Here is a 13,443-nt window from a genome sequence, read left to right as displayed (position 1 = left end):
TAAATTACTCTTTAATTTACAATTAAGCATTCGCCTATTTTAATATATGAAAAAATGAAATGGAATAATATATGAATGAATGTATGAATGCATGAATTAAAGCATGTATGCATGAATGTAATAAGAAAGATTTAATAATTGAATGCATGCAAAAAAAAAAAGTTAGTAAACATGATAAATACAAAGAACAACATAATATATATAGACAAAAACACAAAGGGTTAATATGTAAATAATATATACAAAGAACAATAAATTTACAAGCAAAACAAATATCTTATCGTATATCCTATTTAGAATTTTCTAATCCAAGGGAAGGTATGGCTTTAACTTAGCAAAAAACCTATTACAGATTAGTATGACATCCAATTCTCGCCCATCATGGGCTATAAACGAAAAAGATTTAATTTGAGTAAGAGTTTTTTGTTAGTCTATGCGAAGACATGAAATCTTATAAAGGCGTAGATACTTTACTCCCTTTTAAAGGATAGAACTCGAGTATAGAGCTTATGTTATACATATGCACATGAATGATATAAATATAAAATGAATAAATAAATAAATAAATAACAAAAATTTTTTAAATTTATTACGTTAGGATTGGATAATAAGAAATCATTTACTGGCTTGAGTTTTAATGTTTCCAATGGAGTTGCCAAACTATCATAACGTATGGATCTGTAGACCTATCATTAGACATAAATTTTAGAAGTTACCATAAATCTTTTTTGTTTAGGTGCAATTGATCACCTAACTGAATTTGTCTCATTTAAAGATGAGTCATAAGATTAACTTATATATATATATTTAAATAATAGATTTTGATCCACGAAATCAAATATTGAGTTTAAGAGTGCAATTACGCTTAAGGAAGATTATAACACCCTTATAACGTCTATCTAAAGGATAATATCAGTTTGATTTCAAATTATCCAAGTTTTAAAATATCTTTATAATTTTACCAATAATTTAATCATTAGAAATTGATCTTAAAAATATTTCAATAATTTGATAACAATTTAAGATAATTTTCTTAGCTTAAAAGTATTCGTGAAGACTAGTGTTATACTTTGAAGAGGCTCCATTATTGTATTGATTAATATTTGAAAACAATCAGTAAAATCTTTTAATAATTTGATAAAATTTTACTTTGATACAACTATTTTAATAGTTTGATGAGATTTTTATTTGAAAATTATTTTCAAAATTTATTTTAAGAAACTTCATTAAATCTTTCAATAATTTAGTAAGATTTAATTCAAGATTTAAATTATCTAATAGTTTGTTAGGATTAAAAATAATTTATTTTTTTATAAATATTATGTTATGAAATTTTTTCATAGTTTGATAGAATTCATAAATTTAAAAAATTTTAAACCTATAAAAATATTTCAATAGTTTGATAAGAGTTATAAGTTTATTTTATAAACAAATTTATTATTATCATCTTATATATTTGTAAACATCCATGATCAAAATAAATAATAAGTAAAAAGATAAGATAAAAAAAATTTTGTACTTGAACCAAATCAAAGTTGAAATAATAATAAAAAAAAAAACAGCTTAAAGTGGCTCCCCGCTAACTTTGATCCAAGCTTGAATGAGGCCTTGAGTTCACAAATGGGCCCAAGCTTATTCCAGATGACACACGGGCTGTAGCAATTGGGCTAACCACTGGGCCTGGGCGAGCTTATGCAGGCCCCTGAAATTGGGTCGAAGCGGGTCAGACTCACCTGGGCTGGGTCGGTTCAGAAACATAACGCGGGTCTTAAATGGGTCAAAGGAACCGGATTCCTTAGTATCCAAATACGCCGTTTTGCCTTTGTATTTAATCCAAAAATCAGACTGTTTCCTCCATTTTACCATTTTCTGCTTCTCTCTCTAACCCTAAATTCTCTCCCTTCTCTCTAACTTGCTCTTCTCTCAAACCCAGAAATTAACCAATCCTATTCCAGAATCCATTGCGTCACCGCCACTGTCGCTGCCGGCTGCCGGACGCCAAGCTCGTTCGCCTCCTTTCGTCACCAGCCTATCACAGCCGGTTTTTCCTTCTGCAACGTAGATTCTTCGTTCCCACCGAAACTCCAAGGATTTTTACCAACTTCTTTATTCAACTTCCTCTGCAGATTTTGATTTTCTTTGCTTATGATCATCTTTTGTTTCTGACTTTTTTTTTGGTTTATTTACAGGAGGTGGCCGTTTCGCTGGAGATTGAGGACGATGGCAGGACCGGCTTGAGTGGAAATTGGTGATTTGATCTGTTGGGTTTTGTCTAGTGTTTGTGGGTGTCTGTGGAATTGTTTGCTTGCTGTGACGGAGACTCGGGCCTGCTTGGTGTTTTGAATTCTTGATAGCCTTATGACCCCTGATTTTGGCTCTGAGGTGCTGCTAATTGCCTCAGTTTGATAAAACTTTGCCCAAGAATTCTCAATTGCCTCTGAATCGATTGTGAAGTGAATTGCTATCAGGCACCCCCTTCCTCGTGATTGTTCTGTCTGTTTATAGGGATTGAATCCCTTTCAATTTGGAAGGCAAATCAATTTAACCAAATCTAAGATTTCTTCTAATTTGATTTGATTGTGAATTAATTCTATGATTGCATGAATTAAGTCTCAAGAAATTTCAAAATCATCAAATCATTAATTTCCCTAAATTCAAGATCTTCAAGCAAATCCCCCACATTTTTTTGTTCGGTTTTCTGATTTTTTTTCTTTTTTCTTTTTATTTTTCCTTTGACCAAAAACAAAAATAAAATTAAAATTGAAATAAAAAATCAAAATTTGTTCAGGCTTTTAATCATTGGTTCCAACATTTTACATCAAGGCCCAATTAACAATTGAAAGCCCGTTTTAATTATGATAAGTCTCCGAACAAAATGGGGTATATACAAGATTACTGAAGGTATATCTAAGATATTACTTGTTGAGATGGTAAGGATGTATCCTGCAATCTAAATGACATAGGCGCTTTGTTTGCTTGTAGCCAGATGGCCATGTTCTCTTGCGAGATTATGCTGCTGGAGATTTTGCTCATATAAGTTGTTTAGAATAATCAAATGTCTACTCCTCTTCAGTCTCATTTGTAAGAGTCGTTGATGCATGCAGATTGTATCATATAGTTCTTTCATTCCTACCTTGTGTGCTAGGTGACATGTTTCTTCTGATTTGTTTCAAGAGGCGATTCCTTGAGATGAACAATTTCTTTTCTGTTCAAGTTATAGAGGAAATGATGGCATCATAATCTGTTTATCTCCTGTTTTACTTCCCTGGAACCTAGATTGTGTTCTGCGTTATGCTTGGTTGTCTCACCTTTTTCTTCATCGAAGAAAGTATTTTAATTAAGATAGCATCCATCTTTCTTCTGTTTTTGCATGCTCTTAACTTTTAAGGTGAAACTAGAAAACAGGAATCAGATGATAAGTGAGGGCTTTTATGTACGAGGTGATGGAAATGTAAGTATGTTGTATACTATAGATTATATTTTTTCTTTTTCATAAGCAAAACTCATCTTATTGCCTGATTTCCAATCGTTGTTAAATTCTTCTCTCTAGTGTTCATTTTCCTTCTCCGAAGACTTCTTGTCAACCTTATTTTTAGAAGCTGGCTTCAACACTGTAGATACAGTACATACCGCAAACAGATCAAGAATCATCATAAAAATATATGGATCGGTAGGTTTAATAGTTGATTATTGCTTAAAACTTAAAAGTGATCTATTCTTATTCTTCTGGTTATCTATAAATAAGTTTCTAAGCCATAAGTAATTGGTGTCGTCTATGTTTTTATCGTTGATGGTGAGTTGAATTGCTTTTGCCAAGGGGTTTTGAAGTCTTCAGTACAACAGTGCACTTTTGCTAAGATGTTACCTAAAAGGTATACGTCCGCATGCGTTCTTGAGCACCTGTGAATTTACCAACTTGTAGCTAATGCCTTGAGGTAGTTCTGCACCTCTCAATATCATGAACTTGCTACCGTTTGTCAGCTTTCGACTTTTTGCTCTGATTCTGTGTTTACTTAAATTGAATGAATATCATTGTTAAGAGAGGAGAGAACAACAAAGTTTGCATTAGATTTTCTGGTGTAGCAAAGGAAAATGATTTGATAGGATAAGATGAAGGGAAATGCAAATGGGGAGTTGAGAATAAACTATTTAGGTTTATAAACCAAATTTCTCACCATATCTGTCTTGGGAGAAAAAATTGAAATCGCTAATGTTATACTCTAGGGAAAGAAGGCAAAGTAGCTCCATTTCTTTTTCTCTGCTGTTCTTTTTGGCTTTCCTTTTAGTTTCTTCAATTCTAATGGTGATATTTATTGCCAGGTACTGGATACGAGCCGTTTTTAACTTGGAATGATGTATTCCAGATTTAACACAGATTCTGCAATCCAGATGACAGTCTTGTGATTCATACATCGAATGCTCAGCAATCAGCCAAGTTTGGTTGTTTTGTGGCTGGGGTGCATAATCCCAACATTTTTTCACTACAAATAAAGGATATTTGAATCTTGACCTTCCCTGATGTGAGGATCCACGTGGGACCTATATGAGAACAACATTGACCCCAAATTCGTGGATGGAGAAGATCTAATGATTATATTCCATTAATAGCCGTCTTCTGGTATGGACTGCCATCTACCATTGATTTTTTTCCAATTGAAATTTAACCTGAATCACATTATTGTCAAACATGTTCCCCCTAGAATGTGACTTCAAAACTGCTCTACCACCTTCCGGAACAAAACTGAAACTTTCCTCTCCATTCTATACAGAAATTAATATAATGAAATCCACCAACTGAGCCAACTATCCTATATTTAGCAGGTGGTGGAACATGTTCAGGTGGGCTCTGCAACTACCATTGTCTAACAATCATTAGATCGTTTGTTACAACTAAGGAATCAATTAAACAAAAAAAAAAAAAAAAAGGACTTGGTTCTTTTATAATGGCATAGCAACTGATAAATTCAACACATTTCATTGTTTGGTGGCCATCGGATTCTTTAACCTTGTGAATGTTGTTCTCCACAGCTTTATCATATGATGAAGGAGCTGGGACATGGTGTTGATGAGGATTCAATTCAAGCTTTATGATTCATGATGAAGGGTGGTTGGCCTTACTGTTCCCAGCAAACTTTTTTATTGTACTACTGAAATTGTTAGTTTCTGGATCTAATACATGCTTTGCAAAATTTGAAGACAATACTCATAATAGAGCAGTAACATTTTCCGCAATGCAATGTTCCTACTTTTCCTATTCGTAAATTTTCAGGGCGATATCTAGAACGACTCCAGGACTCCAGGTCCTACATTCCATGAAATGTTCCTACTTTTCTTACATACTCCTGGTGAAGCCACATTCCATGAAGCAAATGCTGAAAACAAATTTATTATTACTATTTATCGATCAACCATGAAAAAATTGTAACTCTAAGTAAATTTAAAGTCCTCCATTTCTTCAAACATATCGCACGAACAAATTGGTAGGTTTCTATCAAAAGAAATCTCCTTCAAGCCTCAGAGGTGGATTTTCCATGTGGGAAACAAGAAAGAGAACTAGAATTATGAACAACTGTTCGGTAGGAAAATTTTCAGGGCGATATCTAGAATGACTCCAGGACTCCAGGTCTGCTTTAAGGCAGGACTAGGCACCGAAACAGTTTTATCTTCTATGATGAATATGATTTCACTCTTCTCAACTGCTGAGGAGCTCCGGAACAATTTACAAACGACCAACAACCTAATTCACCAGGCTCCTTGTCCGACTGTCCTGCAGGTCCCCTTTTGGGTGGAAGAAAGCTGGCCTTCCACGTTCTGGTCATAGACTTTAAGCGTTGCCATCCGCTTCTTACAATGATCTACGTTTGAATTTCTATTTCCACGTTAGGATTGTTTGTCATTCCTTCCTGATTATCCATAATAGAAAATATACAATTGAAATATATTTCAAGAAGATTTTGAGGAATTTTCGAAGGTTTACTTGGGAACTATTTGGTGAATCTTTCAACCAGACAGAAGTCAAATGGCTATTCAATCAATCAATTCCCAATTTGTTCAAAAGCTCTGACTAGTTTTTATGATGGTGATCATGTTCTATACAGCTTATTCATAACCAAGTCTACTTTAAAACCGAATCAGTAAGGTTCATTGTCCGTCCATATTGCCAAGATTTTCAAGAGCATTTTGCTCATTCAGGGTCTTAAAAGTTGTGCTTAGATTATACATATCTTTAATTTCATTCTTTAGCAATCGCATAAATGCAGTTTGCAATATGGAAGTCATAAGTGATAGCAGGCTCCAAGGCAACATGCATAAACATAATTAATATATATATATACATATATATATATATATAGAGTAATAGCAGTGGTAGTTTACTAGTCTTCATGCAGTAGCTAACCTGATTTTCCTGTGATCCATTCTGTGGAACTGAATTATAAAGTGGTGGCTCAGAAGCAACTTTCTCACTGTTGTTGGCTTCATTTTCCGACGCAAGATCCCTTAGGCGGTTCAGCTCTGGCAACACAACTGAATCAAGGTCTGGCCTATCCTTTTTCCTTAGCTCACAGCATTGTAAAGCAAGTTTTGCTAATGATAAAGCCTCTTCAACAGGCCAATCTGGTACTGTTGGATCAAGCATTTCCGCAAAGGTTCCTTTCTCAATTGCCTCCTGAACATGGACAGTCAGTCCCACTGGTGGCCTTGATGTTATCAGCTGTAACAGAACCACACCAAAAGAATATAAATCTGATTTTACACCTAGCATTCCTGTTTGCTGATACTCTGGATCAATGTAACAAAATGTTCCCCGAGTCGCTGTTAAGCGATATTCAGTGATACTATCAGCAAAAGTTGCTGGAACTAGTCGGGACAAACCAACATCACTAATCTTACTCACATAATTCCGGTCTAAGAGAATGTTTGCAGGCTTGAGGTCACGATGTACCAGTGGCTCTGGCTTTGTTTGGTGAAGGAACAGAAGGCCCGTGGCAATTTCAGCAGCTATTCTAAACCGGGTTTTCCATGGGATCGAGGGAGTGTTGTCTTTCCGGAAGAGCCGATCTTCTAAGCTGCCATTTTCCATGTATTCGTAAAGCAGACATCCATACTCAGGGCAGGCACCTATGAGCAGAACCATGTGTGGATGTCTCATGCAGCTTAGAACCTCAACCTACAATACAGATTTATTTAATAGAAAAGAAAGGAAAAAAGAACAGATTACGTAAAAAGGATGTATTCAACAAGACAGTAACTGATTTAAACTTATTCACCAATAAAAGAAATAACCAATGTTTTGGGCCATCATGACATAAATAATTCTACCATGCATTTGACCTTTAAATCAATGAAGTTTAATTTTTCTTAAGAAACAGAATTAACACAGTTACCTCTTGTTGGAATTGCCTTTGTCCCTGAGATATATCTGGCCTTAAGACCTTGACAGCAACAGCAGTGTGATCAAGGGTGGCTTTAAAAACAGGTCCATATCCTCCTTCACCAATCTTATTTGAGCTTGCAAAGTAATTTGTTGCAGCTTCAATCTCATCAATAGTGTATTTTCTATAAACAGGTTTATTGTTAACCAACTGATCTAGTGCTCTCCTTTTTGCTTCTTCCTCATGAGTAGCCTTCAGTTCTGCAAGTTTTCTCTTCTGCGCCTCCATATCTGCCAAACGTCGAGCCATATGTGCTGCTTCCATGGCAGCCTTGGTTTTTTGTGTTTCTGCCTTAGCCAAAGCTATTGCTGCCTCCTCAGCAAGCCTGGCTTCCTCTAACTTGCGCTCTTCTGCTGCTTTCCATTCCTGAAGCTTCCTCGCCTAGGAACAGAAAAGGTCCAGTCAAGAAAACCAATGATATATTGCAAAGTTAGTTTGATAAGATCACAATGATCATAAGATCAGATCTTACTTTTTCTTTTGCCACAACAGCTTCTTTGGTAACCAAGTTAAACATTTCCAAGGATTTCTTCAATTCTTGTTGAAGTCTCCTCATCTCAGTCTCCAAGCCTCGCTGTTTAGCTCATGGAAAGGATGAAATATGTCTGAATAAAATGGTCTTACACTTGTAAAATAAAGAATTGGAAGACATATTTAGGTCAAAAGCAGACCACTACATGTTGAACGGATGCAATTCAAAGACATAAGACTGGAAAAGAAACAATGGATTCATGATAATCAGGCAATCATACCTACATTATTGTAATGTAATGCTATCTTGAATTTCAGCCCATTCAGACAATAAAAAGGCAATAAATCTATGCAAATTGAGGGCAACCAATAATAGATGTGTAGGCTTTCAGGACTCCTTTGCTTTAGGGTATAGCTTCTTTAAGAAAGTTAGCAGCCAGTAAAAATGCTGTTGCACTTGCACCCGCTAGAAACAAATCAAAGAAGATGCTAATTTGATGTTGTCATGTTGTTCCATCATAACTTGAACCAACCAGTTATGTCAAGAAGTAATTATATGTTTTTATGTTTGACCTCCAAAAAGCTATAAGATTGTAACATATTAAAAGGAACACATCAGAAACGACTAACAATAGTACAGGTTCAACAATCTGTTGTTTCACTAGAAGATGCATCTTTCCCTTTTCACCTATTGAGTTAAATGTTGGCTATGGTAACCAATATGATGACCCAGGCCAGTACTGCCACAACATTCTACCTTCCAACAATTGTCGACTAGGTTAACAACTAACAAGCAAACATAATTCCCCTAAGAATTTATTACAACATACTCACAGGTGTCAGGGAGGCGAAAGAACTGGAATTGTCAGCTTTACAGTCTGAACTGTGACTAGATATGTCAGTTGATTGGCAACTACGTGGCCCTGAAAAATTACTGCTCTCCGATATGGAAATTCTATCAGGGGATTTTGGTGTTTGACTTCCCGTTGAAGGTGCAGGTGATTTAACTTCGTCATTTGTCTTCAACTTGTAATGTGGTGTCACTTTAAAGGAATGACTGATTCTATCAGAAGATATTCTGTAATTCCTGCCTTCACAGCTTGAAACAGTTCTGTACAAGCAAGTATGAGTCAGTGGCCACAAGACATGGACATGGAGGGTGTGGTTCTGCATCAATGCTAGCAGTGCAAGTAAATATTTGTAAAATTTTAATACCACAGGCTTAGATCCGAAACCAGAATTCTCATCTCAGGAAATTGAGAAGTGGAAATATTAGCAAGATTCATCTTCTGTTAGTTTACGTTTTAGGTGGTATACAAAATCTTTTTCTTCTGTTAAATAGAAAAGAAGATGAGATCATTTCAGTGTTTCATACTAGATTCTCATTGCCTTCTCATTGACATTGGCTGATAATTCTAATTTACTTTCATTGATGATATATATAATTTGTTTCTCCTGAAATAAGGGAAGTCCTAAGTGACATTTTCTGAATATGAAACTCATAGAGATTCTGTTGCATCTAAATCATGGTGGAAAACTATGCAATAGATAGATGCTGTCACAGCCCCAGTTGCATTTTACCATCTCAAGGATTTTGATGTCATGATGATATATTTCAGTGGTTCTTATGTTGATACTCATTTAGAGGGCCTAGGAAGATTGGAAAATGTTAATTTTGACGTCAAACTTGTTAATTAGCAGCCACCAAGAAGTAATGTTGCTATAGTATATCCATCTTACCTGTTTAACTCTTCAATCTTTGGGCTATCAAATGCATGTTTAGACAGAAGTGCTCTCAGATGCGGTGAATTCTGTGGAGTTCTGCTTTCTTGAGATGTCTGAGGCCTACTTGCTAATCGGGTAATTTGAACTTTTCCTTTTGATATGACATGTACTGCACAGGATTTTGGTGCAACTTTGAGCAAGCTGGTTGGCACATCTGGATTTCTGAGTTTCCTGAAATGACAATTTCCAAAATCATGATAGGAAAATGCAAACAATACTCTTGGAGTGATTAGTGATGGCAAAACAATCTTACCATGAGAAACAATTATGTGCAGGCAAAGTGTCTAGTACTACTACTGATTGCAGAAATTTTCGCCACTATTGTCTGCAATGGATTTCTATTGTTTTTTCTGTTTCAAAAATAAATTCTATTGTTTTTTCTAACCCGAAAATGAAAAAGTTTGTTTTACGTTGCTGTTATGTTGCAGAGTTTACACTACTCCATGAAGTGAAGAAAGACCTTGTTTGTTCACTTATATAAATTTAAAGAAAAATGATCAGTTACCAACTTCTATAGACTATCTATATCCGGTGACCAATAAAAACTATGGATGCATTTCTAGTTTGTGGTGAAAAGGAACTGAGGTGAAACATAGGCACCAACATTGACTATCTATCTGGTGACCAATAATTTTTGGATGAAAATAACATTATCGAAAAAAATCACATAATTATTGAGTTGAAACCTTCAGGTATACTTAGTTCAATATAATATACTTGAGAGAGAGAGAGAGAGAGAGACCTTGTAAGAACATTCCGGCCGGAAGCACCAACAACGATATTGCCAATATTGCTTTTATTGATGAAATCAACAAGGGCACTTGGTACATCAATGTCATGGAGAACCACCTCATGTGATTGAATCTGAAAGCTCCAGTGTTCAGGAAAATCAGCTTCATTTAAATGGTAAATGCATACAATATCTGCCAAGATCTTAATTTACATAAATTTACAGCAAGCTGGTGCAGTATTCAATATATTGTGTTGAATTGTAAAGTTATCAATAGCCCTTGCCTTGTCATATGTGATTGATAACATATGCACAATTAATTTTTATGTGGGGGGAGTCTTTAAGTATCCAAGTAAGCAGGGAAAATAACCTGCTACCAGAGCAAGCTGTACAATTGATACATAAACAAAAAGTTTTTGTACAGAAAAAGAAAGGCAAATTTGAGCTTCAGATATATGTAAAATTGTTAACTACACAGACCTGAAGAGATCAGGCGAACTGAAGTTAAGCCGTTTATGGCAGGAAATGCTTTCTTAGAATCGAACGCTTGTCACTTAAAGTAAAAGTCTAACGCTATACCAACAAATCACATGACCAGAGAGTATCTTCACCTTTTCTACTTTTTCTTTATATAAATGGCCACAATATACATAACATCCAATTTGCTAATGACTCACCCCCTTTCGAGCACAGTATCCTCGGTAAGGAAGGAAGAATTGTTGCAACTCAGCTTCAGATGGTGGCCGACTATCCTTAGGTGCAGCTTCAAAATCCTCTGTCAAAACCCAAAATAGCACAAGTCAAATACAACAAGAAATGGAGCTAATGAAAATACCCTTATTGCTATCTGCACGAGACAAAAGAAAATTGATGAAATAAGTTGCATTGACAGGAATTATCAGCACAAAGCTCTTATACCTAATTACATCAGTAACATTGGCCAGAATTATGCTTAACCATAATTACAAAAGATACAAGGGATTCTAAAATCTGTCTACTTTTACCAAACCCAAAGTTTAGAATTTTTTTTTTTTTTTATATAAAATCTAGTAAACAATTCAATTTGATGATAACCATGACAATGAATTGATCATGATGAAAGAGAGAGATACCTACGCGGATGCAAGCTCTGGCTTCGAACGTGAATGAGGAAGCAGTTTGAGCCGGTGTTCAACAGGTTATCCACCGCCCATTTTACAGCAAGTTGGCTATTCCTGTCCTTATCAATGGCAATGGCTGTGAATGCAGAGGTTTCTTCCATTGCCAAAGTTGATGATCCTGATGCCAAAAACTCCTCACCCGAATCCTTTATACTATGTCTTTCCTCCTTAAACAATGTGGCTTAGATGGTACCAGGATTGGGGTAGGAAATTGCCTTTCTTGACTGTCAAGAAAACAATTTATTGCAACACTACCCCTTCTCTGTTGCTATCACCAATTCACCACCATACCGACCCGGAGGCCTGCGTTAGGTTTAACAAACTAATGGATGAAGAAGAATGAAAGAAAAACAAACATATATATCCTTGTTTGCTAACTTTTTACTAAATTTAGCTACCATAACTACAGGAAAAAGAAACAACATTTTGCCAAACAAGCTATATTTCCTCCTCTCTTTCTTTTCTATTGTAGCTAGTAAGGATTCACTGTTGGGAATCAGTTTTGCTCTGGACTTGATAAAATTCTTGAGAGTTTTTGAACCAGAAAATTGGATAGTAATGAATCATTCTTTCAGGTTTTCATTAGTTTGAAAACAATTTGAACGATGCACTGTTTAATAATAATATTTCTTCATCCACGCAAACTCCTAAGAGACTTATAAGACATATATTTTTTTTTGGGTTGCTGACAACCTCGTCATTTTCCTAAATACCAAGACAAATATTGCTAATGCTTGACATCCAAATACAAATTGTGTATTATGATTTCGAATTGATTTTTAATTTTTGATATTATTCTATTAAACCCCAAACCATGATGACTGACCACCCTCAATAAAGGTCACAATTTGCCAAAACTTTGCTCCTGTTATTTTCTTTCTTATGGAAAAACAATATTCATGATTTACTGCTAGAAATAGGAAGTTTTTAAACAAATAAAAGACAAAATTGAAGGTTTCATTTACTTTATGTGACCCATTTTGGCTTCCAAAACAGTGCCGTGAGTCTTGGTAATTGCAAAAGAGCTCTCTGTCAAGGCTAGTTTTGGGCTGTCTTTGCTCCAGCTTGCTACAGATTGTTCATTCCAATGTCCAAACCCCAGCTGCTAAACCCAATACTTGTAAATGGATAAGATTCCAAACCCTGAAAAAGGAGGTTTCCATTTGAAGATTTTATTATTAATTTGCATGTATTAAAAAAGATTGTAGGGACCACAGCATGCCACCATGGTAATCCATAATTTACAGTATATAAATTCATTTTTGTGGATTAGATAAGCTGATTATGCCAAAAGGATAAAAAGAGGGGCATCATGTATGCAATGAGAGAATTATTATTCTACACAGTATATCTCTTAAAATGCAATACACTTTTTCCCTACAAAATACCAACAAATTAAAAATTTAATCCATGTCATACATTAACAATACAGAGAATTGACTCAAACGCTCAATAGTTAATCAAAGTTTAGAATTCAACTTAAGGTGCCTTTTGATTAAATTTATTTATAAAGAATGCTGTAGGAAGAAAAAGCCTTTAAAATAGGTACTAGTATGGTATTTGAACGTACGCAGAAGTAAGAAGCAGAGCAAAAAATTAAACCAATGGATCACATGGGTTCAAACGCATTGTTGGTGTGGATATGGCTTTTGAGAGGAGAGAACACGTGTCTCTCCTCAAAGTTTGCCTCATGAAAAAACAGAAAAATCATGTGTAGGTGTCTTCATGTAAGCACTGTCCTCTCATTTTCTGTCTTAAAAGCATTCAATGAAGTAAGATAATTACATGTGTACGTGTCCCCTAAAAAAAGCTATTCTCCCCACACATATTCTTTCTTTTTCTCCATCTCTTTTTTTCTTTTCCT

The 13,443-nt window shown here is 35.2% G+C and overlaps 1 protein-coding gene and 1 long non-coding RNA gene across 8 annotated transcripts; one reads left to right on the top strand and one right to left on the bottom strand.

Annotated features, from left to right (window-relative positions):
* The first annotated feature begins 1,846 nt into the window (after positions 1 to 1,846).
* LOC149510679 (uncharacterized) lies at positions 1,847 to 5,232 on the top strand. Of its 7 annotated transcripts, none has more exons than XR_016334933.1 (5): positions 1,847 to 3,451; positions 3,551 to 3,670; positions 3,829 to 3,872; positions 4,321 to 4,618; positions 5,029 to 5,232. It is a non-coding gene; the product is annotated as an uncharacterized LOC149510679 (long non-coding RNA). The 7 variants fall into 7 exon arrangements; XR_016334931.1 differs by having other exon boundaries at positions 3,818 to 3,872; XR_016334932.1 differs by adding an exon at positions 4,822 to 4,839 and having other exon boundaries at positions 3,818 to 4,618.
* Positions 5,233 to 5,350: 118 nt separating this feature from the next.
* Positions 5,351 to 11,910, bottom strand: LOC111280571 (U-box domain-containing protein 52-like). The gene is made up of 9 exons (XM_089756836.1): positions 11,536 to 11,910; positions 11,097 to 11,194; positions 10,432 to 10,553; positions 9,645 to 9,860; positions 8,739 to 9,015; positions 7,906 to 8,007; positions 7,386 to 7,814; positions 6,398 to 7,168; positions 5,351 to 5,855 (listed from the first exon to the last, which is right to left on the bottom strand). The coding sequence occupies exons 1-9, from the start codon at positions 11,678 to 11,680 to the stop codon at positions 5,667 to 5,669; spliced, it is 2,349 nt and encodes a 782-aa protein (XP_089612962.1). The 5' UTR covers positions 11,681 to 11,910; the 3' UTR covers positions 5,351 to 5,666.
* Positions 11,911 to 13,443: the final 1,533 nt, after the last annotated feature.

Source organism: Durio zibethinus, chromosome 28 (assembly GCF_047325235.1).
Source record: "Durio zibethinus cultivar Kanyao isolate XHJ-2024 chromosome 28, ASM4732523v1, whole genome shotgun sequence".
NCBI classification, from domain to species: domain Eukaryota; kingdom Viridiplantae; phylum Streptophyta; class Magnoliopsida; order Malvales; family Malvaceae; genus Durio; species Durio zibethinus.
Note: the sequence above shows the minus strand (reverse complement) of the source record. Positions and strands in the feature narration are given on the sequence as shown.

What these genes read in the sequence shown, in the direction of transcription:
- LOC111280571 (XM_089756836.1), bottom strand. Translation starts at nt 11,680, where the DNA reads ATGGAAGAAACCTCTGCATTCACAGCCATTGCCATTGATAAGGACAGG. An exon ending in AAGCCAGAGCTTGCATCCGC is followed by an intron (nt 11,195 to 11,535) that starts GTAGGTATCTCT and finishes GGGTTTTGACAG; the next exon opens with AGGATTTTGAAGCTGCACCT. An exon ending in AAAGGCAATTCCAACAAGAG is followed by an intron (nt 7,169 to 7,385) that starts GTAACTGTGTTA and finishes TCTGTATTGTAG; the next exon opens with GTTGAGGTTCTAAGCTGCAT.